This window comes from Branchiostoma lanceolatum, chromosome 4 (assembly GCF_035083965.1).
Source record: "Branchiostoma lanceolatum isolate klBraLanc5 chromosome 4, klBraLanc5.hap2, whole genome shotgun sequence".
NCBI classification, from domain to species: Eukaryota; Metazoa; Chordata; class Leptocardii; order Amphioxiformes; family Branchiostomatidae; genus Branchiostoma; species Branchiostoma lanceolatum.
Genome location: NC_089725.1, coordinates 18,026,465 through 18,052,253, shown reverse-complemented (window position 1 = coordinate 18,052,253; position 25,789 = coordinate 18,026,465). Strand labels below are relative to the sequence as shown.

The following is a 25,789-nucleotide window of genomic DNA, read 5'->3' as shown; positions in this document are numbered from 1 at the left end:
AATTGGCCAAATAGAGTGAATAGTATGCCAATGCAAGGGAGTCGGCTACGGAGAGATAGGCGACCCACGGGCCCTACAAGTACAATGTGAACTACATTTTTGATAGAAAACATTTCTTGGAATAGAACGTCATGGATATACTCCAATTGTTTGCTGGTAGTCGCCTCATTTTGCACAGTCTGGGCCTGGACGCTTTTTGTCATGACTCATTGTTGCTTTCCGGCGTGGGCCAGGCTATCAAACTTTCCCAAACAAGGGTCACTTTCTCAGCAGTCCGACTGCGTCATATTAGATGCTGCCGCAAGGTGCCGCTGCTGTAAATGAAAATACATTTGGCACCATTCAGTACTAGTCATCGCATGAATGGTACATTGATGCTTGAATGTGTACTATTGATACTGAAACAAGGACTACTGACTAAAAACGAAACTGGAATCTTACACATACAATGTATTTAGATACATTTGAGTGTTTTGAATCAATGCGATAATGGTCGCTGGCTTCAAATAAGCGGTAGAGGTTTCTATTTTAATTCAGTATTATGATTCAAATCACTCCACTGCAAATCGCTGAAGAAGCAACTCTTTTATTTGTGTGTTGTTGAACTGACTTCTAACACCTGGCAGTGTTTTTAAAAACCTTGAATCCAGATATACCTGAATATTACGACAGTGATGTGTAATGCTGATAGCTTTGCTGGTGCGTTTGTTACTTCGCTCACCCCCGTAAATGATAGCTTCATAAATGTATTTTTCAAATAGCAAAGAACATTTTGATATTCCAATTATTGAAGATGTAACAGGCAATTGTCCTGTTTGTCATAAGTCACAAATCGACACTAGCCCCGATATCGACTACAACAGCAACTGTAACCAAAACTCTCATGTGATTTCCCGAACCATTCATGAAACCGTGAAAATTATCTGGATTCTTCACGATCTTAATGTCTTTTGACTATCATCGATTTCAACTAAGTAATGGCGGACCCCACAAGTAACATGCATAACACATTTCTATACATCGTCAGAACTGTACTGTAACAGTTATATATAGTAAGTATTGATCTTGATAGCCGGGCGGGAGCATGTGTCCCCGCACGTCTCATAGCTCACAGTGCCAAGGTCCGTCTTCGGCCTGCCACAAAGTGTCGTATCTGGAACAAAAGTGACGAAGTTATCTGATATGTAGTATGCAGCTGATGTAACTAGAAAGGCAAAATTTTCGAGAAGATGAAGGATATATCCCTCCAATTAATAAAAGAAGTATGAAATATGACGTTTTTGCATTATGCAAAATAGGTTCTCATAAGTATAACACCTATTCCATTGTATTCACATTTCCTAAAGCTACATACACCTCCAATATGACATCTGTATCTTTGCAATATCTGCAACTGGCGATTATAGCGCTGATATAAAGGAACCTTACTTACCATGATTAAGACTTGGCCCTTACTCTATCACAGTTTTGTCATTTCAACTCTTTTGACTTTGGAGAAGGCGGACCTCTTCAGCAGGACATGAGAAATCTTCACAAAGACCAGAAGACACACAACAAGAAGCACGACTACAAAAGGAGAAATGGAGCCAGCATTGGGCGTTTCTGCGAAAAGAACAAGAGCAAGAACTATTACAGACAGACAGACGCAAGTCATTGTCATGGTGAAGTCATGATAATCCATATGATTGTCGGATAGGATTATTTGCTTTGCTCATAATTTTACATTTTACTTACCAGCCGAGGATAACGTTAGGGACCCAAGAACTCCGACAGGAGTGATTTTTTTTCTGCACTGGTCTGGATCCGCCCGCCTGGAAAATAACAATACAAGGGGTTTTTGAGGGTTAGCTTCATTCTGCACATCATGTTATAGTAGCCTGACTAGCGGTCGGCCCGACTGTTACCGCCCCTCGGACATGTTTCCCTTCCTTTGTAAAAATTTCTAACATTTGAATTGTACCAATGATACATGTTATCAGGTTGACTACGGCAGCAACACTTGGGTGATGTGCATACCTAGATAGTTGCATAGCGGAGTCTATAAGAGTAGATATCTCTTTCCAGAATAGCATTTTACAGGGTATTCACTTTTTGTGTTTCCAATCATGCGTTTCCGTGCGCACAACTGTGTAGATAAGAAATACATAAGATTGTGGATTGCACCAGCAGATGGCAAACCTTACCTTGAAGGGTCTACAAGCCTGTACACCACCCCTCCCTCATGACTGGTGCTGGCATAGTCAGTGGACAGCATGTACAGTTCACCTGTGTAGAAAAGGGGATAGAAAGATTTAGGAGAGGGTAACTGTGGACCACGTTGTGAGGTCAACTCAATTTTAACAAAGCTAGAAATTACACAGAAAGAATACTCCTGTCAGGTTTCAACCATTGTCTTCAAACCCCAGACAAACGACAATTTCCACCATCACCATATCAAAGGTTTAACATATTAGTCTAACATTGAATATAACCTCATTCTGACCTCATTTGGTAATGATGTCCTTTCTATTTGCTACATGTCCGTCCTTAAAATGATATCCGTATAGAATATCAGAAACATAATAATCATCTTATTAAAACTATGTTCCTCGGTGCTTTCCATACAAGAAAATAACTATAAGTTATCTCCATCCATACCTGCCTCATCCTCTCCAAAAGACAGGATGTTTGGCGCGTATAGCCCCCGTACACCGTTGTTGCATGTGTCATCGCCCCCCACACAGATCACCTTATTGTTCCACGCGCCTTTCTTGGCATCCTCCGTCAGAGAGAAGATCAAACTGTGCACAGGTATATCAACAGCCACGTAAGACATGGGCAATGTGACAGTCGAGACAGATGGTAATCCCCAAATATGGAAAATGGTAACGGTTTGACTGGCTACCGAGCTTCAACATCCAGCTAGCCAAAACGCTTTTACGATCTTCCACCCATCATCTGCTTGGAGATTTTGTTTGCGTCGTTTGGACGTGTCAAGCAAGATAACATAGATGTAGTGAATATTTTAATCCAGTAAATATTACCACAACCCCGTTGAATACTAGCACTACGATCAGAAAGCTGCTGCCGGCCTTGAAATACTGACCTAAATGATGAACTTTGACATTGCCAGCAACTCTTTTGTGCACAAAACTTCTTTTTCATGATCCTTTTCACCCAACCATATTCTTCTCAAATGTGCAAATCCCTTACAAACATTGAATGGAGTGCGTGAATCACATATCATAAATCATAACAAAAGAAATGTGTATCTCACCCTGTCCAGAAGTCTCCATAGATGTACTGTCCCCTCATGTTCGGGTAGAGACAGCCTCTGTACATGTACCCGCCTGTGATTGACTTCCCAACACTGTGGCTGTAGACGTGTATTGGCGGGATGTGGTTGGCTGTGAATAGGGTACAAATAAGGCTTATGAGCTATATATTTTGGGAAATAGACATCACTACCGTGTACTGAAAGTGAGCAAGATTGTACTAGCCCCATACAACATTTGCCCCAGCCTAGAGAGGTCTAGGACAATTCAACAATTGCAACAAATTCAACTACAACAACATTTTCGATAGTCTTGAATATATCTGCAGTTCATTCTTACCTAACTCTGGGGTGTTGCAGAGTTTTTTGTCAAAGCATTCGAAGCCCTCGAACGCACGCCATCCGTAGTTCCCTCCCTTCTTGATGATGTCAACCTCCTCCCATTTTCCCTGTCCAACATCTCCACAGAAAATGCGCCCTCGGCCCTCCCCAGTGACGGGGTCACCTCGGTCCACGGAACACCTCCAGGAGTTGCGTTGGCCGTAAGCGTAGATCTCGGGCCTGACGTTGGGCTGTCCGACAAACGGGTTATCCCTCGGTATGACGTAAGGGACGCTGTCGTCTGGATGGTTGATGTCGATGCGAATCACCTTTCCTAGGAGCGAGGACCTATCATAATAAGAACAGGTTAAAGTGATACGTCAGGAGTTGTAAATGTTGGACAATGGGCACCATCTTTTGCAGTTTCTTTTTGAGTTGTAACTTTTGCAATGTGGAACTGAAATATGCCAACGCAAAAAGTAAATTTACACACTAACCACTCCCAACATGAAATTTCATTTATAATGTAAATCATCATTCTAGTGCACCTCCGTTTCCAATAAAGCTTACAGTATCAGAACGAACATCGATTCTAAATGAAGCTCTTACAGGTTCTGTCCGTTTCCTCTTTTACCCCATGGGTCGCCTGCTTTCCCCCCGTCACCAGTGAAGGCGTACAGATATCCGTCCGTCCCGAACAGCAGCTGACCGCCGTTATGATTGCCCGCGGGCTCGTCAAGCTCAAGAAGGACCTTCTCCGAGGCGCGATCCACTTGGTTGGGGTCGTGAGACGCTATTCGGAACTCACTGATGCGAATTTTCTGATGTTTGTCGTCTCCAATGGAGTAGTACACAAAGAGTCTGCCGTTCTGCTTGAAGTCTGGATGAAACGCCATCCCAAGAAAACCCCGCTCGTCGCCACGTCTAGTGGATGTTAGGATATTCTTGGACAGGTCGAGAAATGGCGTGTCTATTTTACTGAAATCAGGCAGATACACGTGCACCTTTCCGTACTGTTCACCGATGAAAATACGATGAGTGCCGTCCCCGGCATGTACGAGGACTGTGGGGTTCCTCAACCCGACCACAAGCTGCTTGAAACACAAGCACTCCGCCCCACCGGTGCCCTGTATGGATTTTTGAATGTCGTTTGAAAATTTCTCGTTGGTAATAATGTCAGGATAACAGTAGTCCATATCGGTAATCTTAGTAGACTCACAGAAGGTTTTGGGATCTGACGGTGATAGTGTCTTACGCACGGAGGGGTCGATTGTTGTCGTGAGGAGGGCATTGATGCACTCACTTGGTATCGAGGAACAGTATTTCGGACATAGGCCTGGCAGCGGTTTTTTCACCTATGGAAAAAATACAAATTGAACAAAATGTCAGGAACATTAATGTGTAACTTTACCACACACACACACATATATATATATATATATATATATATATATATATATATATATATATATACATAAAACGAAATCATCGTGTTATAATGGATGGAGCGGCAATGATTGTCTCCACGTCCACATTCAGATCATAGAAACGGAATCAGATTAAAAAGAGCTTCGTCAATCCAAAAGTTTGCAATCTGACTTTTCCTGTGTGGTCCTCCGCCCCCCCCCCCCCCCCAAACGTTTTCCAGACATATACATCTTATACTCCAAGAAAAGATTATCTAAACGTTACCAGGAAGAAAACTGATTACCTGAGTGGTTTCTAGGTCGTACAAATGGGAGGCGTATGGCGAGCACTCCTGACAAAGGATGTTCATGACGTACTTCTCACACACCGTCCGAGACTTCTGCGGTAAACTTCGGAGAATCTCATCGAACTGTTTCCTCAGCTCATAGTCCTGTTGAAAGGGGAAAAACATTGTGCGTATTACATGTATTTTTTCATTTATGTTGTGGTTTCTTTGTAGTATGTACACATATTCTGTACTGCTACATAGCTTGTTTGTTTGTTTCTTTGTGTGTGCCTATATTCAATCTCAATTTCTGTCACACTTTTGAATGTCACGAATAAGGCATTTTTGCTGTTACAACAAGCACCTCGAATTGTGTAATTTTGACTGGCTACTCGGAATACATGACACGAAAATGAGCGATGCGTTTGACGTGCTCTAATTTCTTGGAACAGTTTCCAAGGTCAAATGTGAGTTTCTAAAAGTACTGTTACAATTAAGATCTCTAAAACCATGCAGACAACCACCACGATCACGAGAGGATCGATAACATCTGTAAGTCGACTGCAGCACGGCATCACAACATGCATCACGGAACCACAACAAGCTCATGGGGGTCCTGGCACAGGGGATTATACAAATATGTATTGCACGTGACTTTTAATGCGGTTTAGAAGGACTAACATTACGTCCTTGAACTGGCTGGGTGGAAATGAAGTTCATTAATTTGAAAAGTACTGACCAGTATCAACATGCAAACGGCTGAAATGATGAACTAAACTACAACATTCAAATCCCTGACCCCTGGCCTGAAATTAAATGGCTATGTAACCATACCGCAGCACTAGTACAGTTGTATTTACCTGTTCGCGGGTGCAGCATCCGAATTTGCTGTATTCTTGACATAAACTAAGCGGCTCTGCCGGCTCGAAGGGCGGCATGAAGTCCAAGCACTGTGGGTGACCGTTGACGGTCATTAATGCGGCAAAAACTACGGCCAACAGCGCCATAGATATAGTGCCACACGCTTGTGACATTTTGTCTTACGAAATGAGACAGGTGGTGTCACCTCGTGAAAGTGCTGCAGAAGTCGTCTCACCGGTTCAACCACCTGCTTTGTAACAGCAATACCCATAATGCGTTGCGGTTCAATGCGTCTCTGTTGCATTCATCTGCTGGTCGTGGTAGGATAGGAGGGCGATCCGACCCGCCGGAGGGTTGGGAAAGAGGATGATGTGGAATACACCGTGTTGTATCTTATTTATGTCATACCCACCCTAACCCTAAAAAAACACATTTCAATGCGAAAAGTGCCAAAAGTTGAGACAATATGGGCCTCCTAGCGGCTACCAACGGTACTGCAGTGGAACCAAGCGGCTACCAACGATACTGCAGCACACTTAAAGTTTAGACGTTTTCTGGAAGTGCTCTGGTCGTGATTTTTGATCGGTGAATAGCTCTTGGGGCAGGGAGGAAGTGGTGTAAGTATGGGCCCCCTAGAATGATTTTCACATCAAGAGGACCTTTCATATGTAAGATAATTATCTCCATGAAAAATGGAGATATAGTTTTGACATACCCAGGGTGTGTATGTCATTGCACCCACCCCACGTGTGTAAATATATAAATGCCATTCAGAATCCTGACAATTGTACAAGCCAGGAACAAATCAACGAAGTCAAGTAGGCTAGTATAACTATAAGACATCAGGCTAAGGAATTATAAATCCCATTTATATATCAATATAAGGGCCGCCAAGCTGGCCATAATGAGAACACACAACACATGTCCCAAGCTTGAAGCACGTATGCTCGCACCGTCACACACACACATACACACACACACACACACACACACACAGCACACACACACACACACACAGTCACACACACACACACACACATACACATGTCACACACACACTCATTCATGAATATCGTGACACGCAAAACTACGGCACACTACACACATGTAAGCACTATACCGAGGAGGGGAGCATACATATCTATTTACGACACCAGTGAAAACATTATTGAAATCAACAGAATCAGTCGACGTACTTGATTAATTGTTCCTTACGATACACATTAAAACAATGTCCCTCCTGAGATCTACTAGTATCAAACCGCGCCGTTAAAGTATTAACGGCTGTAACAATACTCCACATTTTACAGGATCCTGGAGCAACCACAACGCCCCAAATATTCCGTTTCGAAAACCTAACGTTAACTGTTATTAAAGTGTTCCCACTCTTGTCTTGGGTCCCTAACAGAGCGAATTTTTCTCACGTTCATATCTAAACATCTCTGTAACGTCTACAACGAGACCCGACATCATACAAACGCAGGTCATGCAAACAAAATGTTCGTTTTGTTGAACCGTCCGACCACTTCATTTCTTCCTCGGTTCCTGGCTTCCTGCTCGGTGCACTTGTCGACCTGATCCCAAAATGGCGGACAGTGATCATGTGACAACCGAGGCAAAACCAAAACATTGCGTCCCAGCCGATAGGTCGATATGGCTAAGACACATTTTTCTACACGGCAAAATGTATTTCAATGTTCTAGCTGTGTTGTGGTTTCACTGGTCTTTCCTTCTCCTGTCCTACATATGCCGCACTAATGTCAGAACAAGGAGGTTTAATCAGGTTAAACCTCCTTGGTCAGAACAAGATCTTACATGGTGTTGCGAAACGCCGGGCCGGTAGCGTGAAATGACGTCATTGTACTGTTGTCGCCTGTTGTGTTGAGTCACCTTCGGACACGTGGAAGTAGCGACGCAGCCACTGTTTACGTTTTATTAACACGTGCATACACTTGCTGTATGTCGACCAATCAAATCGCCTGACGAGGTTTTGTTGTCTAATTCGGGAACTTGGTTATCTCCACGTTGGACGGAACACGTTGGAAGGCTAAGGAAATGAATAAAAAGCGAAGCACAACTTGAAAATACTTCATAACACCAACAGGCGACTTCAACGCATACCAGCAAGAGCAACACTGGGGAAGAGGATTTACACTTTCTTTCGTCTCATTTTTGTTCACGTTACCGAGTATTTCAGAGACACCATGGGGCTGCTGTTCTCCCGCCTGATGACCCTGATGCAGTCCGCCTTTAAGGACACGCCTGCCCGCATCCTCATGCTGGGGCTGGACGCAGCAGGTGAGACGTCGTTTCTCTGTAACTTTAACCCCTACGTTTGTTTGCTTTGATTTTTAAAAAGGTTTCGTCCTATCTTTAGCAATGTTCGTTTTATTCATTAAAAAATCCAGGCTTGACTATACTGGAGTATTCTTGAGCTCCCAAAAACTATGGATATCGTCCTGTCTAGGACCCGGTTTACGACAGCATATTCGGGGGCATTCTTGGGGACGGCCGTCTCGTGACAGAATTTGTTGCCAACTTTCCCTAGACTCTTGTCGACGGTCGGTTCTGTCCGACGATAGCTTCGCCAGTGAAAATCATACGACAAAAAAATCGTTTAGATTATCCGCCACCACGTCGCTACTTTCCTGGGTCAATAAGTACTCCATGCGTTCTGGGAAATAGAAATTAATCTATACGACAATGACTGGAGATCTGTTTTACCAATTTTCATTAGGTAAGACGACAATCCTGTACAAGCTGAAGCTGAACGAAACCGTGACGACCATCCCGACCATTGGATTCAACGTGGAGGAGGTGCGCCCCACCAAGTACGTGTCCTTCACCGTGTGGGACGTCGGCGGACAGGAGAAGATCCGCCAGCTGTGGAGACACTACTACCAAAACTCAGAAGGTACGCTTAACAGGAGTCAGTCGAGCATTTATCGGCGCGGTTTCCCTTATTGACATTGCGTGGTGAAATCATCCTTCGGAAAACGTCATAATATAGAGTTACTTGCTAGTACTGTATTTTCTGACTTGAGAGCATTTCTCAGCAATTCTGATTGCAAACTCCCACTGTCATTATCAATTGTCTTGAAAGCCTGGGCCTACTTTAGATTTCATATAGTTAAACGTTTTGCTATGCCAACTTTATCCGCAGGTCTGATTTTCGTGGTTGACAGTGCAGATCGCTTCAGACTGGAGGAGGCTCGCGAGGAGTTGTTCGGGATCTTGGAGAGCCCAGAATTCCCCCGGGGAACCCCAATAGTAGTCATCGCTAACAAGCAAGACTTGCCTAGTAAGTATTTTGATGTCAGATATATGTGGGGATTTCTCATATTAAATGTCCCTCGAGTTTCTTCTTCTTTTTTTTTAATGCGTTATGCTGTGTTGTGTATTGAACCACGACGCCACCCACCCTCCGTACAGTGGTTAGATATGCTGACTCTAGAACGAATTCCACTTGTTCATGTTTAGCTTAATCAGTTGAATCATCTTTAAAATTTCCTAGGGCCAAATCTACCCTTCAGTTCTAATCTTACTCTTGTTCCAGAATTTTGCGACATAGTACTTAGCGCTTTATCGTACGATTTTGCAATCAGGTATTAGGACTAATAAGAACGGGTATGCAGTACAACGTCACTGCAGCATGGTCAAGGGTTTATAAAAAGAAGCTAATTCAAATATCTGCCCGACAGATGCAGCGAGCTGCTCGGAGATCGTGGAGAAACTGCACATGAGGAAGCTCGTCGAGAACCAGTGGCACGTCCAGGGCGCATGCGCAGTTAATGGTGACGGTGTGTACGACGCTGTGGAGCATCTGGGCAGGATGGTGAAGGACTACAGAAAGCAACACCCGCGCTGAGCATGCGCAGTAGAGACACACAACTGAACTGTGCGGGCACAGGGTATCATTTGCTGCTCCTCGAATCCTAAGCTGGGACGCTTGGGTAAATCATTCCCTTTAGTCTGTTGTTTTGAGTATTAAGTCAAGTCTATAGTCTATGGACAAGTGGATCTATACCATAGCTTTGATAAAGCATGGTACATACTACCATAGGTGGGTAATAGGCCATTGTGGGACAAGAATAACACTGTGCAAGACACCGCCTCGCTGTATATATCAACTTAGATATCTTTCACTCCTTTTGATGGAAGACCATGCAGTCAGCTAGTGAGATTTATACAAACATCTTTCACATCCAGCAACTCATTCAAGTAACTAATTGCTCCAAAATTTAAAAGTTGGTGATCATAATGTATGGCCAAGGGCAGTTTGCCAATAGCAGATCGATGTACAACCAGTGTGGATTGGTTGGGGATACTTACAGTACTGTGATTGGGACTGCATATGCCGGTCACGTTTAAGTGATGCGTTCCTCAGATAACGTTTATCCATTTAATCGTATTATATGCCTTTGTACTTAACTGTAAATAATCTGTATGACGTCAGAAGAGGATGGTGTTTATAAGTAATGAATTTATATTTTGTGTTGGTCCGTTTTGTACACATATCTGTTTACACATTTACATTCACATGTCTTTGTATATTGATGATGAAATGAAATGGAAAAAAAGTCAATTGTGGGGTCATTTCTTCAGTGAACGAATTTGAATGGGGAGTGGAGCTACACCGCACATCACTTCACACAAGCTTTTAGAAGGAAACATTCTTACAACAAGAACTGAACTAATAACGTCAGGAGCAGGCACCATTTTATTTACCAACAAACACATATACTTAATCATATATCAATATTGAACATTGTAGACAACCCATGCATGTTTCTTATTACACTGTTTCCGCATAAACAAACATCAGTAAGAAATTACAGTGTTGAAAATAATATTTTACATATCAGCATTAATAAGATAAACAAATAGATCTACCGCGATATATACAACAAAATATACAACAAAACAGATTATCATTTTTCATACGATTTGTTTTCCTGTCTAAAATTCAACTGATCACTGTCGATGATGTACAGTATCACACTTGACATAGTTGACCCCTGCAAACAATAGGCAGACCTTCAGGCATTTTTCACTCAGGGGCGCCATTATTACATCACCCAGACCGGCCTCGTCACGCAACCATCGCCGTACAATAGGCTGCGCCATGGCAACATAACATTTGGATGACTCAGAACTTTATTGTTCCCAGAATGATTTGACAGCGCCCTATGTAGATGTCGTTCCCGTACCCATAAAAGATTATAAAACGGTCGAATGGAATTTGCACAAATACGATATGTATACACGTCATGCCCCCAGGTGGGTTTTATTCTATTCAAATATGTCACATTATGTGTGGCTATGAAATAAACGTCTATGTCATGGTAGCATCTAATATTTCAGTCCTAGCAAAATGTTTTCTGTCATGAATAGTCTTTTCATTCAAAGAGGTCGACTAGACCGGTAGCAGCTTCTGCAACTGTAGATACCTAAAATTTCCTTTGGGGCAGAAATTTCTATTTAAAAAGGGCCAATCCACTCTTTTCATATCAGCACTTTGCCCAGAGCGGCAACAAATAAGATTGTCCTCCAACACCGTAGGTATACGCATATCATTTAGAAGAACAATGAGACACTAAAACCTAGATGTCAGTCTAACCAAAGACCCTGTATCGTTCACGGTTGGACAGACATCGTTCGGAGACAGGTATAGACTTGGAAGTACAAAATAAAAGTATAGCTCAGCTTGTTTTAAAAGACCTGTCTCGTACATGCCTTAATGATGAGACATGTATCACTGTCCTGTTCACTTTCGGAAAACCACCGACACTTCTTTGCAAGCCTGCATCTGCCCATGAGAAGGGTCTCTGCTGTAAGGGCTATAACTAGGAGAGTCCCTCGCCCCCGACGCCCGTCGACCCGTCGCGTTTAGATGCTGGAGGTACGTCGACATCTTCGCGTCGTTGAGAGGGTTACTCGCCTCCATGTATTGGGGAGAATGATAAGAAGGCATGCCGTACCCCTGCGGCTGCTGATTGCTATACTGTTGGGGTGGATCCCGATTGTGGTGATGGTTAGGTGTGGCTTTTGGCTGACCTGGGTTGACCTGGGGATCGACCCTGTCAGCTTTCCTGCCCTTGTCACGTTTCTGGCAGCAAGGCGGGCCGAGTAACGTCAGGACCACGGGAAGGATGACCAGTCCATGTAGAGCACCCAGCAGAATAACGAGAAACATCGTTTTGAAAAACGTGCGAAAGATGTAAGACACAGAAGTGGATAAAGCTGACACCCCAAGTATAGTAGAGAGGGCGCCCTGGAGGATGGGCATACCCAGGCTGTACAGGGCAAACACAGCTCGAGCGTTACGGTTCTTGTCCTCACAAGAGACGAAGGCATAAGTGACGTGAGCAGAGAAGTCGACAGAGAAGCCTATACACATGATGATGTTGATCATGGAAATGGCGTCTAGATTGACGTCCCAGAAGGTCATGTACCCCACCACCCCCGTACAGATGGAGGCGATGGACAGGGTCACCCAGATGGAACAGACGGGGTGGGGCACAAGGACAAGGGCCACCACGAACATGGTGGCTGTGGCGATACCCAAGTTCTGAAGCGTGTTGGGCAAAATAGTTATATATTGGTCAAAGAATATAAAAGTGGGGTGGTACACCATCGTCTTTATAGACATAGAGTCTGCTATTTCCCTCATCTTGAGCATCATGCCTTGCTCTCGGTCTGAATTATCTATGTTTTTGGTCTGTACAAAAAAGCGAGAGGACACAATGGCACTTTTATCTCCATTAAATTCTATATCCTGTGCGTACCTCTCAAAGGCAGCATTCTTTAGGAACGGATCTGAGAGATTTGAGAGGAAGGACGATTTGGTCGCAGCGCTCAGGCCGGGTATGACGCCTGAATATTGGTTGACGAACGCAAGGTAGTCACGCAACCACGACTCCGACTCAGTTTTACCAAACGTAAAGTCTGTGTCCTCAAATTTCGTGAGAAGCTTTTCGACCTGGTCTCTTGTGCTTTGCTCCCAATAGTTAAGTGGCTCCGCGATAATGACAGCTACTCTCGGGCCATATTCTCCGTAATACTGATCTTCTTTGTTGTAAAAATCGACCACGTATGAGTCGTCGGCCGCAAGCCTGCTGAGCCTTATCCCCTGTCGCACCTGCGTGCATCCCCAGATAGCACAGCCCAGGTACGCGCCATAGATGAGCAGAACGATAGCTTTGACCCACCATTTGGTGATGAAGGGACCGAAATGCTTCCTGAAGAAGACCATGACGGCGTGATCGCTGCCGTGATACTCTCCATTCCCGTCGACACCCGCCATCGCGTTCCCCGTGCACATGGCGCGGAAGCAGCCCGACCTGTCCTTCGCTTCATCCGGAGTTGGTACCCGCATGCACGTCGTGGCGTGGCGGTTGCCCTTCTCGCGGTGCCCTATGTAGACCATGCAGGCGCCGAAAAAGGTGATCTGGAAGAGATAATCAAAGACCACGGCCGCTAGCGTGAAGATGCAGAAAGCGCGAACAGCCGGGATGGGGGTGATGGCGCCGATGCCGAAGGCCAGTCCGTCCGTGACGGTTGTTATGGTGATGGAGACCGCAGCCTCCGCGTACGTCTCTCCCATCCGCTCCTCCACGCTGCCTCCGGGATGGGTCTTCCTCCAGGCCGCCAGCATGACGAACAAGTCGTCCACACCGATACCTGCGGTAAAGAAACACAACGTACAGTCAGAATGTTCTATTGAAGGTTGTCTTCAGGGTAGGGTGTGGTAATACTTCACATTTCTATCATCGCAATTGGTCGTCAGTCAAGGACAATATGGATGTCATCATCATGATCTTTGTATCAACATGATCTATATGACGAGGGAGTATGATTCGAAGTCTTATCCCATGAACAACCCATGATTACACCTGCAGGATTCTCCTGTAGCCGAGCTGAATCCGTGTTGTAGAAACTCCCGAAGGAGTTAAACGCGGGTTTGGCTCTGCTATAAGGAGACTGACCTACAATTATTCAGCAATTCTATAAGATAGGGAGGTGTAAAGATGAGATGAAAAATTGCGTAGTTACTGTCGCACCTCTACCATCAGCCCTTTAGGCGACTTACATGTACTAGTCGCTATTGTAACCAGGGCCACGATAGGATCATAATGGCATTCATGATCATGAGTTATTGAGAATAACTAACATATCAATATAAATTTACCTTGCCCTTTCATGGGTCTACAGAGATAGCATTTGAATCTGTCTGTCTGTAGAGACCTCAATACGACAGTATAGTAGTATCCCTACATGTAGGTGTGACAAAAGTATTCTATTCACGCCCTTCGGGGCGTACCGCAACACATTGAGAAGTGCACCGGGGTGTAGTGTGACACGTGCCGGTTTTTTTCACGTGCTAGTTTGATCATACTGGTGGTCCTCTATACAAGGCGTAGGGCTTTGAATAATTTATGTATTGTAACCAATGCCCCACCTATAATTCTCATTACTTTTATGAGACTATAGATTTTATATTCTTCACAAACCAGTCTCCTGCAATTTTGCTGTTTTCATGTACCATTTTTGTCAAATCTAGACCTTGCTTGATCTTGATTTGACATGTTTGGTGTGTCCTCTGCTACGAATGACATATCTCATGTTATGATTATATTATGGTAGTTGATATCAATGATTCGTCTATCATCATTCATTTTGCATTCTTGCATTTGACAATGTTTATCCTAATATGGAGTTGACATTTCATTGTGGAAGACTAGATCATTGCATTGTGAGCAAGAATACGTAGTAATGGATGTACGGGGACAGAAACACAACACATGGTAATTTGATTGTACGGAGAAGAGCCTCGGTGAAGCATTCTAGGATAAGTGGCGACAGCTGGGCTTTTACTAATCAATGGCATTTTTTCTCATGTACTGTACCTTCTTCAATGTTCTTTGGCGTCAATGTTGCACATACCATCATCACACACGATGAATAAAGCTCGACACAGCTTAATGTTAGACAATTCTGTTTATATACGTGACGGACATGACAAAGGAGTCGAGTTTCAATTAAATCATCTGTCGCCATCGTCGCAAGGGCAAGGCAGGTATGTTGTCTTTCCAGGCGGATTGAATGATGGCTTTCTATCAATGCGCTTTATTGTTCCTTTCAATATGACCAATACATAAGACTGACAACAAAGACGTAAAAAAACAAGCAGGATAACTACATCACTTACCCAGTGCTAGAAATGGCATGGAGGCCACCACACTGTTGAACTTGACCCCACAGTATAAACACAGTCCCATGGACGCCACGATAGCCATGCCTGCGGACAGGACGCCGAGCATGCCCAGCCACGGTTTGGTGCGGACCATGTCCAGCATCATGCAAGAGAGGATGGAGAAGGTGATGAGGACCGTGAAGGTGATGGAGAACAGGGGGATGACGCGTGTTGTCAGTGCGGCGAGCTCCGCCTGTAGAGCCTCGGACGTTGAGTAGCACACGTTGATAAAGTTTGATTTGTACTTTTCCATGTAGGACAGGAACGCAAGCTCCCACTTTTCGCTCAGTTTCTCGTCTGATGGCGAGTCCGTGCGTAGGTAGTAATCCAGCCGGAAAGATATCGCCTTTTCGACGTCGTCGGTGCCTGTTTTTAGGGAAGGATTGCCAAGCGTGCCTGCGGAGAAAACAACAGACCCGTCCGACAGGTCTGTCCGCGGATAGCTGATCGCCACGCTGTCGTTCTTTCGAACGGCGAAATCAAGGAAATCTTCCCCGCCAACCTGACACTGTGTACTCCACTTAGAGCATAGATCTGCGTAGGAATAGTTTTTTCCAGACACTTCAGTTTGTATCCCCTTGATATCTGTGTTGAATGCGTTGATAGTCGCCAGGGTGGTCGGGCTCAGTACATTTCCGTCAAAGCCTTTACTTGTTATGATCACGTTTGCGGATCTGCCCAAGTTGATCAGACGGGTGGCCTGGAAGCTCGTGGAGTCGTTTGTCGGGAAGTGCTGCTGTACGTACGCACGCTCCGTCTTACCCCGGCCGTTGTCAGGTGTGTACAGATCCTCCACGCTCGACTCCGTGTCCAGGAAATACATCCCAGCACCCAGTCCACCGGCCACCAGCACGGACAGCAGCAGGAACGGCAGCGGATGCCGGGCCAAAAATCTGCCGTACTGTCCAAACAGGCGACGGATGATTTTCTCGATGCAGTCGAAAGTCATGTTGACGGCCCTATTGTTTGCTCCTTTTTTTTAAATATTTTCACGGGGCACAACGTTAGCTAATCCGATACGATCGTCTGAAACAGATGCTGCGGAAACGGGTGATACGCCATGTTGGGAAGGAGGTGTGGTGATAGCCGCGCATGCGTATTTAGAATAAAGATTACCCTGGTGATATTATGACCCAGACTAATTACATAGATCAATCACCGGAGCGCGTCACTGCGTACGTTGCAAATACACAAACTGATAAGTCATTGACATACCAAGTGATTTGTTCCCTTGCGATGAATAAACTGAATACACTATATTATTCTCGCTGCTACCCTGTGAACCATGCACACTCGTATTTCTCTGAGTATAGACGTGTAAAAGCCACAGTTCATACGTCAACCGTAACAAGGCCTTGTGTTGGCTTGGTGGTCAAATAAGGTAGGCTGCAGCATTCTTGACTACTAGTACGACAGGGAAGCTCGTTAGACTACTTTGCCCCGACCCGGATAATAGACAGGGCTGATCGCCGCTTAGGGGCGTTCCCCCAATTAACGTGTCGCCCAAGGATCATTCCCGTGATGTATGTAGGACGTCAGTAAGCAGAATAATGCGATGGATACGAAAACAGGTGAGCGAAACGTAGAAAGTTCACAGTGAAAGTTTTATTAACGTCTTCACCACGAAATATCTAAAGCCATGGGGGAGCTTGCAGATTACCCACATATTCCTTCCTTACTTCTGAACACACGCATACACACACAAATATATGCATATATACACACGCATGAATAACATACGAGTCCCATACCCATAAGACGAGAGAGAGAGAGGACGAATACTATTGAAAGCCGTTTTGGGCTTTAGTTCATACATTCCTCTGACGCCAAAGTCTCAATAAACATCAGTGCTTGATGTGCACATAGCTTGTCATGCTACATGTATGTACTACCAAACCGTCTGAAAACTGACAGCAGTCTTGATATTTGCGATTGCGATTGATATTTGAGATGCATATTGACCATGCGTTTTACGTTTTGTCTGCTGACCGGTCCATTTTAGACTACACAAACACAACAGAGAACAGTTTACTGTAGAACAATGGCAATATGTGGTATGAGGTTTACTTTTTAGAACCGTATCCTGCTTTGGTTCCTACATCAAATTAAGATAGCGGCTTAGCTTGAATAGCTAGGCTCTTTCCTTTATTGTCCCCTTTTCCACAAAAGTGCTTCGCATACATAACGTTGCATTTTAACCACCTGTGTCCTGATTGACGAAGAAACAATGACATATTACCAAGCTCTGCACGAAGGACGGCAATCTCCTCTGCACTAAGACACCCTGTTAATGTTTTGGAAGAGGAGACATGAAGAAGTATCAAATGCGCTGCTGTCCCAACAACTGCTCGGACAGCAAGAATTATATTACAAAGAAAATTATGTGGGAGGATATCTTTGAGATTTCCAGATGAGATTGTCTCGAGGCTGAGGCGGATATGCAGTCTTCACATCCGAAACTCTAAGGAACTAAAAGTCTTGTAACAATAGTAACGACTGTTCCATGAAAAACACCCTTGGGTTTCTACCGGGCAACGGACCCTCATTAAGCACGTGACCACGGCCGATAGCTGAGCTTCTGAGCGACCCATTCACGCATCGTTGGCCGGTTCCAACCCTTTTACGCTTTATCGTACCATCGGGCCTTACATAAAGCCTCTCGCGCCGTCGCCATAGTCCCGACCGGTGAGAGATGAAATGTCAATGCTGGGTAAACGTCGCCATAGCGCTGGGGCCGGGCCCGTCACATGCCGGGTAGGTTGGGAGGAGGTCACACGGCGATTCTTCCCGCGCCGGTAAGTACAACTTAAAGAACGGTGTATGACACTGTATTTCTACTGTTAGGAAGGGGCTTAGCCTTTTATTTTTACTTCCAGCCTTTCGCGTGATAAATCTACACTTCGAATCATACATTCCCGTCTCCAAAGGGAGACAGAAGAATTCTTTGATAGTAAAAGGGTCAAATTTAGACACCTGTGTCAACCTTCACATTATCACAAAAGCAACTTTAGGACATTCCAATTCGGTGCAGTGCGAGACCATCGATAATTCAATACGTTGTTTCTATTGCTAATCACCTAGAACTAACGTAACTGTTTCTAACGGTGATTCCTGCTGCTGGGAAACACAACGGCTCTCGAGCGCAAACCGCTATCCTGTTGAGGTTTCTCTTTTGTGTTAAAAATAACAGGTTTTGTTATTTGTGTCTCAAACATAAACGTACGGTAACATATCTCTATCGAAGATTGCACTGACAGATGTTTTGTCGACTACATACAGGTACCCATAAATGTCTATGTCGTTATCTTCGGGAAATAACATCTTCTCTATTTCCATTACAACTGTCAACATAAGATTTAGCCACACAGAAGCTGTAGTTTTGCGTTGAGGATGCGTCTTTGATCCAAATATGTCTGCTTCATGGAATACGTACAAAACAAAATGGTTGTTAAGGTCTTGTGTGCTGAAGTGTTTGTCTTTTCATGGGTGTTGTTTACGTGTTTATTCCACATAGAAATGTGGAAATTTATGAAAAACATAGAAATATACAGTTTTTGCCTTAGAATAAAGGTTGAAGTTGTCACTGTGTCAGGCATATATGTTTAAACTTTCTCCAATGTCGGCGTTTACTGTCCTTTACTGATTTTGCCTGCTAACTGGTTCACATTAGACGCACGATTTTTGGCGTATGCTTTTCTATGACAAAACTGACCTTTGACGAGGATCTACATGAAACTTGACCGTACGTCACAAGACAGTTTAATGTTGTACGACAGATCCACGACTGTCTCAGGCCAGACATAACGGCTGTCGACCTATCGCACCATGAATGTCGGACCGAACCCTAAGAGAGCTAGAGAGAAGTGTCTCCGTAGTTCCTGACCAGGATGCCATCAGCCATACGCGGTTACTGGCCCAGGAGACCTTGTTATCCCGGGACACGCCAAACACGCACAAACACCCCTCCAGCTTTGAAAAACGGGACCAAAACTTGTGTCTCAGGGTCAAATAAACGATAATCTTCCATTAGAAATAGCCAAATAATCTTTTCTTTATGATCTAAAGCTGGTCTGAAGCTTTAAAACGATTCGTCTCTTTCTTAAATAAGCTGACAGAGCGACTCTAAGACTTTGTGAGAATATACATGTGGTCGACGTAACAAAAAAACAAGGTAGACAAACATACACATTGTGTAACGTAACACATTTATTCCCTTTTTAATTGAAACGTCAGCTTTTTGGAGACGCCAACTCGTAGATACCGTACGGTGATGTAGGTGCACATTTCAAGATGCGTGCAACTGAGAAGAACAACAACTCCGAAGTGTGGCGTTTCCCCATCTGTTGACTACACGGACTTGATAAATTGCACACGGTAGATAAACACTAGACAAACAAGATAGTGGCTGATTTGTTTTGTACTGGCCTGACTGACTGCCGATAACTAAGAAAAACAGTGGAAACAACTAGACAGCAATTCTGGTATGCGTTAAAGGGGATCAAGAATGATTAAAGTGTAACGTTAACACTCCTGTTTACTAGTTGAACTAGAATAGGATCCCTGTCGTGATTGGAAGATAACTAGTCCGGCCTACCCTAGAAATGAGGAGAGGAATTATGACAACCAAGCAACCTCGGCATGTGCTAATATTGGTATGATTGATTTTTTAGGCATTTAGATATCACGTAGTCCATTAGTCAGGTGTTTGTTAGTAGCTGAATGAAATACTCAAGTCCTTTTATCTGATGTTATATTGCTTTCTCACCACATTCAGACAAAGGCGTGTATTATGCTGTAGTCCGTGGATAGCTGCCCTCGTGCCGACCCGAGATGATAATGGCTGTAATTGCTGCTGTTGGCTGTGTGTAGTTTGCAGTGGTACAGTGCAATGGTTAACGTTACACTCTTGCTTCTCGATTGCAAGGTTCGGAAAACCAAATCTCGGCATCCAAAGGACCTGGTCACGTTTGTCGCACAATAAGTTTACGATGGCAAATTGAGGACATTCTTGAACAGTCGTGGACGTGTTGGCTGTCATGTGATGAGAGGGGTTACCGTACATACATAATCATACCTATCGACGGTCGGTTCTGTTGTACTAGCGACCAGAAGTCGTCAGTCTGAGGTATATAAGAACCACTCACACTTTCCAACAAGTGAAGGGGTACACATCGGTGTGTGATGGTAAAATCCTGATCGTATTGGATTTGTTGGTTTCAAATGACACATTACTAGCATATAAAAGCTGATATAGATTATAATTCTCTACATTTTGTATTGCAGCAAAAGCGGGATCCACCAATGAGAGACCAGGATTAGTTTATAATCTCAGTGAGGAAAAATCAAAACAACTATAAACCAAACGCCGAGAGCAGGGAAGAAGGTCTGCTCCGGAAGAAGATGTCCACGGGTCCGAAGCTGGCAGTCTCACAACCGCGTCGACTTGATCAGCAAATCAGCACCACGGTCAGCATCAACCTCCCTGTACGAATGGCGGGGGCTCGTAAAGAGAAACAAAAGAAGAAGCCAGTTGTCACAAAGGAGCTAGTGCGAGAAGACGTGTACTTGACCGACAGCACCACCCCTCGCCCGGCCCCCAGCCCCATGGCGGCCGCGCATAGTCGGCGCATGCGCGAGATGGGGTATCCGGTGGAGATGATGGCCGACAAAACTATGGCCAAACGAACCATGCGGGACACCGTCCAGGAGATTCTCGAGCACAGGACGCTGGATAGACAGCTGCAAATTGAGATGAACCGCCAGAGGACGCAGATGCAAGCAGAGGCGCGACAGCTCCGAAAAAATCTGAGACAACTGAAGTCAAAGTCGACTTCCCAAAATGCGTCTGAATCGACTCTGGTACAACACTCGAAACACACTTTGCATGCCTCTGTACAGTCGTTGCCAAATAAAACTAGAACGAGAAGCACTTGGAAAGTGGCGACGGGCCGGATCGTTGCTCTGAAAAGGATGCAGAGACCAAGCCGGTGTGACTCACCAGAAGACGCTGGCGACAGTGGAGAGGAGGAGGCCCGTCTGTGTTATGCTATTGACGCAGTGCGTATGAGTCAGGACTCGCCCGTTCTCCCTCCTGCGAGGTCGACATTAAGACGTCCAGTACGCCGACACACAGTAGACGCGTCTGGGACAAATTCTAGGGGAAAATCCACTGTCTCCAAACAACGATGGCATAGTGTTTCAGGAGATAGTGGCATCTCTCCAGATATTATGGCATCGTTTCCAAACTCTCCAACGCTGTCGCGGGATGGACGGAATGGGCGTTACCAGCGGGGAGCCTTGGCAGACGTGCGACCATCAAGAGAAAGCTCCGTACACTCCGTCAGAGAACTGGGTCTGAACTGGCAGCTGCCCTCGCGAGATATCACATCAAGGTCAACAACGCCAGGCAAGCGTCACAGAGACCACAAGCCACTGACGTCCGAGCTGGATAGGAGGCGAAGGGGGGAGAAAACCCCGGAGATTAAAGTCAGAGAAGAAAAACAAACCGACATGGAATTAGGAAAGGCTTGATGCCTTTCTCCGTCAGACTTATGTATATAATGCCATAATTACGCAACTGTGATAAAACATGCAACTTTGCAACTTCCATTTTAGCAAGCTAGAATGGTGGAGAATGTTTATGTCATAGTGAAGTGAGAGAGAACTCCATTGAGACTACTTCATCATCGGTTCCAGCCTTTGTCCTTTGTTAGAACTAACTTATCTGTGTAATTACATTGTTTTACGTAAAATACCAATGTATAATGTATCAACAATAACAAAATAATAGATGACTTTACATTTACAGAAGGTAAAAATGATGCAATTGTGGTATCACGATCATGTTCTATCATTGTGTTTCTCATTGTGGCTTTGTGGATGAACGCTAATATATATAGATCATAAGTCGCATAGCATACCGCCTGACCTTTTCCCCTACTGCGCCTAAGCATATTTGATTGCTATGTTGGCGTCGATATCAACACAACGCTACTGGCAATGAAGAAAGGTACATCTTAAAGATGCGACATACACCAGGCGCTGCTGTACTTAGCAGACCAATGCCTTTGTTCTAAACCAGACGGTCCTTGCCCAGTTACCACACGTAAGTGTACAGAGGCTAATTGGCAAGCTGTTGCCCGAGCGCCAGCTCAACTTCGACTTAACCTACTACATAACTGAACCAACGTTACCACACGTGGCATTGCGGGGAGGTCCTGTGGGTTCTTTGTGCAGTGGATGATTGTTTGCACCTTTACAAGTCAAAGAAGCGGTACAATGAAGGTACAACGTTGGCAAACATCACGGGCGTTTGTAGCTACCAGCTGTTCCGGCCACTCAAAGGGCTGGGGCTTTTCTGTACCCTCATTAGAAGGAAAAGCATTACTAACTGCAGAAATAGCCCTGTCCTTGTCTGTTTAGTCTCACATAAAATAATAACTATATATTTTCTTACCGGGACGATAGGAATAAAATACTCACAGTAGTTAACATGTATAACAGTGCAACATAACAACATGCATGTGTAATATCTTGAGAATTAGTACCTATTTGGAGTTGATCATAGTAGCAGCTTTTAACCTGTCAGTCAATCAATCAATCAATAAATCAATAAATCAAAAAGGAAAGGCACACCCCATCCATACCAAAAAAAGTATCCCCGGATCTGATTATATGCGGCCCTAGATAGATAGATGGTCACAATCAATAAACATTCTCTTATGGTGATGTACCTCCACATAAGTATGGTGTCGCCATACGGAGCTGTGACAGACATGCCCTTTCAACACAGCAACTGCGTCTTTTTTTATAAACCACCATCTATGGGGTCAGTACCCTCGGCATAAAAAGACTTGTCTTTTATTTGCTCATGTGGCATTCTTGCAGTGAATCATTGATTTTGTAAAATGTTGCATATATGTTGATCTAATGGGGGGATCAAAACCGCACAACTTTCTTTTTTGATTGTTGCTGGCAGTAGCCCGCCAGTACTCTGACAAAGTCATGGTAGTTAAACTGTCCGTCTGAGTCCACGTCAGCTAGCTTCAGGAGCTCGTCCACTTCGCGGTTGGTCATCCTGTCTCCGATGTGCGTGAGGAGATGTCTCAGCTCGTGGGCCGACACGTACCCAAGCCCGTCCCGGTCGAACACCCGCAGGGCCTCGCTGAGCATCTCCTCGCTGTAGGCCGCGGCCGTGTCCTTCAGCTGGTGGGTCATGAGCTGCACGAACTCCGGGAAGTCGATGGTGCCGCTCCCGTCCGTGTCCACGGAGTCGATCAGCTCCACCACCTGCAGGTCGGTGGGGTTCAGGCCCAGGGACCGCATCACGTTGATGAGCTCCTTCCCGTCGATCGTTCCGCTGCGGTCACGGTCAAATTCCCAGAAGGCCTACGTGTGAACAAAAAGAGATACGGAAATAATATGGCATGACACATAACCCACAATACAACACAAAACCGTACAAACGGTAAGTACAACAGGTTGTACTGAACTTTGTCTACTTGTAACCTCCGGGGAAGGAGGGTCACCTGCCCCACTCGACCGAAACCTCTGCTTGGAGAATAGGTTGTCCGTACGTTCGCAGCTATAACTCACGATCCCTTTGCTGCATTGGTATGCATATATGTAATTTGGCATGTCGTCTGCCAGTATGCGTGAGATGATGCACGTTGTCTTTTTGTTACACCGCAGCATTTTTTATAGGTAATATGATATTTCAGAAATCACCCCGTCCCGCATCTTGAAGGTATGGGTTTCAATAGGTTTCAAGGAAATTGTTACATTTGCCAAAAAGGTTGTGTTTTAGGTGTCTGTGTATAGCAGGGGACTATTTTGTTTCAGACTTTGAAAGAGGATAACCCAAGAAGGAGTTGACGGATCGTCATGCGTTTTGGTAGCCTCCATAGCAGGCTCAGTTTGCTGATGACTTATTTTTGTACGGGGTTGTTAATGCAGCCAGTCCGTAACCATTAGGCAAAAAAAGGCCCTGAGAGCCTGCTATGGAGGCTAGCGTTTTGGTATGTAGAAAGCTTGAGTAAGGATTTAGACAACTGGATACAAATCATGTGAATCAGGAGCTAATTTGCATAATTAAAGAGGAAAGGACTCTCAATCATGTGACATGTTACTGAGAAAGAGAGGAATATCGATAGATATGCAAATGAGGGTATAATTTGCATAATTGACAGGAAAAAAATAATTCCGTTGTACTAAAAGATGGTAATTTCATTCTTGCGGCATTTGGAAGTTAAGTTAAGTTCAACATTATTACATTTAAGCATTCAAATTAGGGCATCATTTACATTATGTATGAGAAAATGCTACAATTGTCTTCTTTGCCAATATCAGACTTTCATAACTTTTTTTTAAATTTTGGGCCCCCTGGGTAAATCTTCATTAGTGAGTAAATGAATCAATATCTTTATTGAGTCTTCAAAAATAGTATAAACAATACTCAATAACGTATTACAATTTTATTACTTTTGAACTATCTAAACGCCATACACTTACAGCTATATGCTTTAATGGCAAACTGCAATGTTTTGATATACTAGTACTAGTATCCTACCCAAAAAAGTCGGTGGTTTGACTGTTTCGACACAGTAATTCAACCCACTCCCACCCCAACTATCCGTTATATCACTTGAAATATCGACATCTACACACACAGCGGTCAGATTTCCAGAAGGTCTCTGCATGTCTGTTTAGCGTTGTTTCCGGCGACGTCACAGACACCCCCTCCCTATCCGATCTCACTATGTCACTAAAAGATCGACGTCTACCTGACTCACCTGTCGCAACTCGTCAATCTCTTCCTTCGGCATGTCCTTCGGGATTCGCGTCTTTACAGACTTCTTTGTGAACGACATCGCTGGCGACAGTTTCCCGACATCAAGTGTCGTCTCGCTGTTGTACAGATGCTGCCTTCGTGACGTCGCTTCTTTCCTGTTCGCCTGTCCGTCTCTCCGAGGTCAATGATACATATTTGGACACTGACAGCGCGACGCCACTCCCGGGGGGAATTTCCAAAAAGGCGTTGTTACAGACACAGAATTAGGAGTTGTTGTCCATTTACGATATTTGGGAGTAAGGAGGATTGTATGTGGGATCAGCAGCACGGAAACTGGTATGTAGAGTATTTCCGTGTGTAGAAGTGCCCTTCTGGACTGCAGGAAAGATGGCGTATATTTAGTTATACTCTTTAACAGAGGGTAAACGTTGACTATTAAATCAGCTGATACACTCTGCATCATTAATGAGGCTTTCTACAAATTTCCATCAATCGCCTTCTTACCTATACCTTTCCTGCTACTAGCGATTATGTGAGCGGGTATAAACTAACTACGAGGGTCCTTCAGAAAGTTTTTTTTGGGGGGGGGGGTATAAGGGGAAGGAAGCACATTTC

The 25,789-nt window shown here is 44.5% G+C and overlaps 5 protein-coding genes across 5 annotated transcripts; 2 read left to right on the top strand and 3 right to left on the bottom strand.

Moving 5' to 3' along the window:
* Window positions 1-570: 570 nt before the first annotated feature.
* Window positions 571-6,338, bottom strand: LOC136433058 (HHIP-like protein 2). The gene is made up of 10 exons (XM_066424842.1): window positions 6,128-6,338; window positions 5,286-5,432; window positions 4,184-4,929; window positions 3,594-3,922; window positions 3,257-3,386; window positions 2,638-2,780; window positions 2,184-2,265; window positions 1,735-1,811; window positions 1,433-1,602; window positions 571-1,153 (listed from the first exon to the last, which is right to left on the bottom strand). The coding sequence occupies exons 1-9, from the start codon at window positions 6,299-6,301 to the stop codon at window positions 1,460-1,462; spliced, it is 1,971 nt and encodes a 656-aa protein (XP_066280939.1). The 5' UTR covers window positions 6,302-6,338; the 3' UTR covers window positions 571-1,153; window positions 1,433-1,459.
* Window positions 6,339-7,952: 1,614 nt separating this feature from the next.
* LOC136433052 (uncharacterized) lies at window positions 7,953-10,713 on the top strand. The gene is made up of 4 exons (XM_066424830.1): window positions 7,953-8,426; window positions 8,866-9,042; window positions 9,292-9,429; window positions 9,830-10,713. Exons 1-4 carry the CDS (start codon window positions 8,333-8,335, stop codon window positions 9,994-9,996), a joined length of 576 nt encoding a protein of 191 aa, XP_066280927.1. The 5' UTR covers window positions 7,953-8,332; the 3' UTR covers window positions 9,997-10,713.
* A 637-nt stretch (window positions 10,714-11,350) lies between these two features.
* On the bottom strand, window positions 11,351-16,485 carry LOC136433051 (patched domain-containing protein 3-like). The gene is made up of 2 exons (XM_066424829.1): window positions 15,340-16,485; window positions 11,351-13,811 (listed from the first exon to the last, which is right to left on the bottom strand). The coding sequence occupies exons 1-2, from the start codon at window positions 16,331-16,333 to the stop codon at window positions 11,896-11,898; spliced, it is 2,910 nt and encodes a 969-aa protein (XP_066280926.1). The 5' UTR covers window positions 16,334-16,485; the 3' UTR covers window positions 11,351-11,895.
* Window positions 16,486-17,756: 1,271 nt separating this feature from the next.
* LOC136433048 (uncharacterized) lies at window positions 17,757-22,237 on the top strand. Its single transcript, XM_066424827.1, has 2 exons — window positions 17,757-18,179; window positions 20,668-22,237. The coding sequence occupies exon 2, from the start codon at window positions 20,785-20,787 to the stop codon at window positions 21,913-21,915; it is 1,131 nt and encodes a 376-aa protein (XP_066280924.1). The 5' UTR covers window positions 17,757-18,179; window positions 20,668-20,784; the 3' UTR covers window positions 21,916-22,237.
* Window positions 22,238-23,228: 991 nt separating this feature from the next.
* LOC136433049 (calmodulin-like) lies at window positions 23,229-25,359 on the bottom strand. Its single transcript, XM_066424828.1, has 2 exons — window positions 25,176-25,359; window positions 23,229-23,772 (listed from the first exon to the last, which is right to left on the bottom strand). The coding sequence occupies exons 1-2, from the start codon at window positions 25,251-25,253 to the stop codon at window positions 23,323-23,325; spliced, it is 528 nt and encodes a 175-aa protein (XP_066280925.1). The 5' UTR covers window positions 25,254-25,359; the 3' UTR covers window positions 23,229-23,322.
* Between the last annotated feature and the right edge of the window lie 430 nt (window positions 25,360-25,789).

Coding starts and splice junctions, on each gene's coding strand:
- LOC136433058 (XM_066424842.1), bottom strand. CDS start 6,301: ATGTCACAAGCGTGTGGCACTATATCTATGGCGCTGTTGGCCGTAGTT. Junction 3,387..3,593: donor CTGCAACACCCCAGAGTTAG/GTAAGAATGAAC, acceptor CCCTATTCACAG/CCAACCACATCCCGCCAATA. Junction 1,603..1,734: donor CCTAACGTTATCCTCGGCTG/GTAAGTAAAATG, acceptor TTCTTTTCGCAG/AAACGCCCAATGCTGGCTCC.
- LOC136433052 (XM_066424830.1), top strand. CDS start 8,333: ATGGGGCTGCTGTTCTCCCGCCTGATGACCCTGATGCAGTCCGCCTTT. Junction 8,427..8,865: donor GCTGGGGCTGGACGCAGCAG/GTGAGACGTCGT, acceptor AATTTTCATTAG/GTAAGACGACAATCCTGTAC. Junction 9,043..9,291: donor CTACTACCAAAACTCAGAAG/GTACGCTTAACA, acceptor CTTTATCCGCAG/GTCTGATTTTCGTGGTTGAC.
- LOC136433048 (XM_066424827.1), top strand. CDS start 20,785: ATGTCCACGGGTCCGAAGCTGGCAGTCTCACAACCGCGTCGACTTGAT.
- LOC136433049 (XM_066424828.1), bottom strand. CDS start 25,253: ATGTCGTTCACAAAGAAGTCTGTAAAGACGCGAATCCCGAAGGACATG. Junction 23,773..25,175: donor AGATTGACGAGTTGCGACAG/GTGAGTCAGGTA, acceptor GTTCACACGTAG/GCCTTCTGGGAATTTGACCG.
- LOC136433051 (XM_066424829.1), bottom strand. CDS start 16,333: ATGACTTTCGACTGCATCGAGAAAATCATCCGTCGCCTGTTTGGACAG. Junction 13,812..15,339: donor CATGCCATTTCTAGCACTGG/GTAAGTGATGTA, acceptor TCTTTACCGCAG/GTATCGGTGTGGACGACTTG.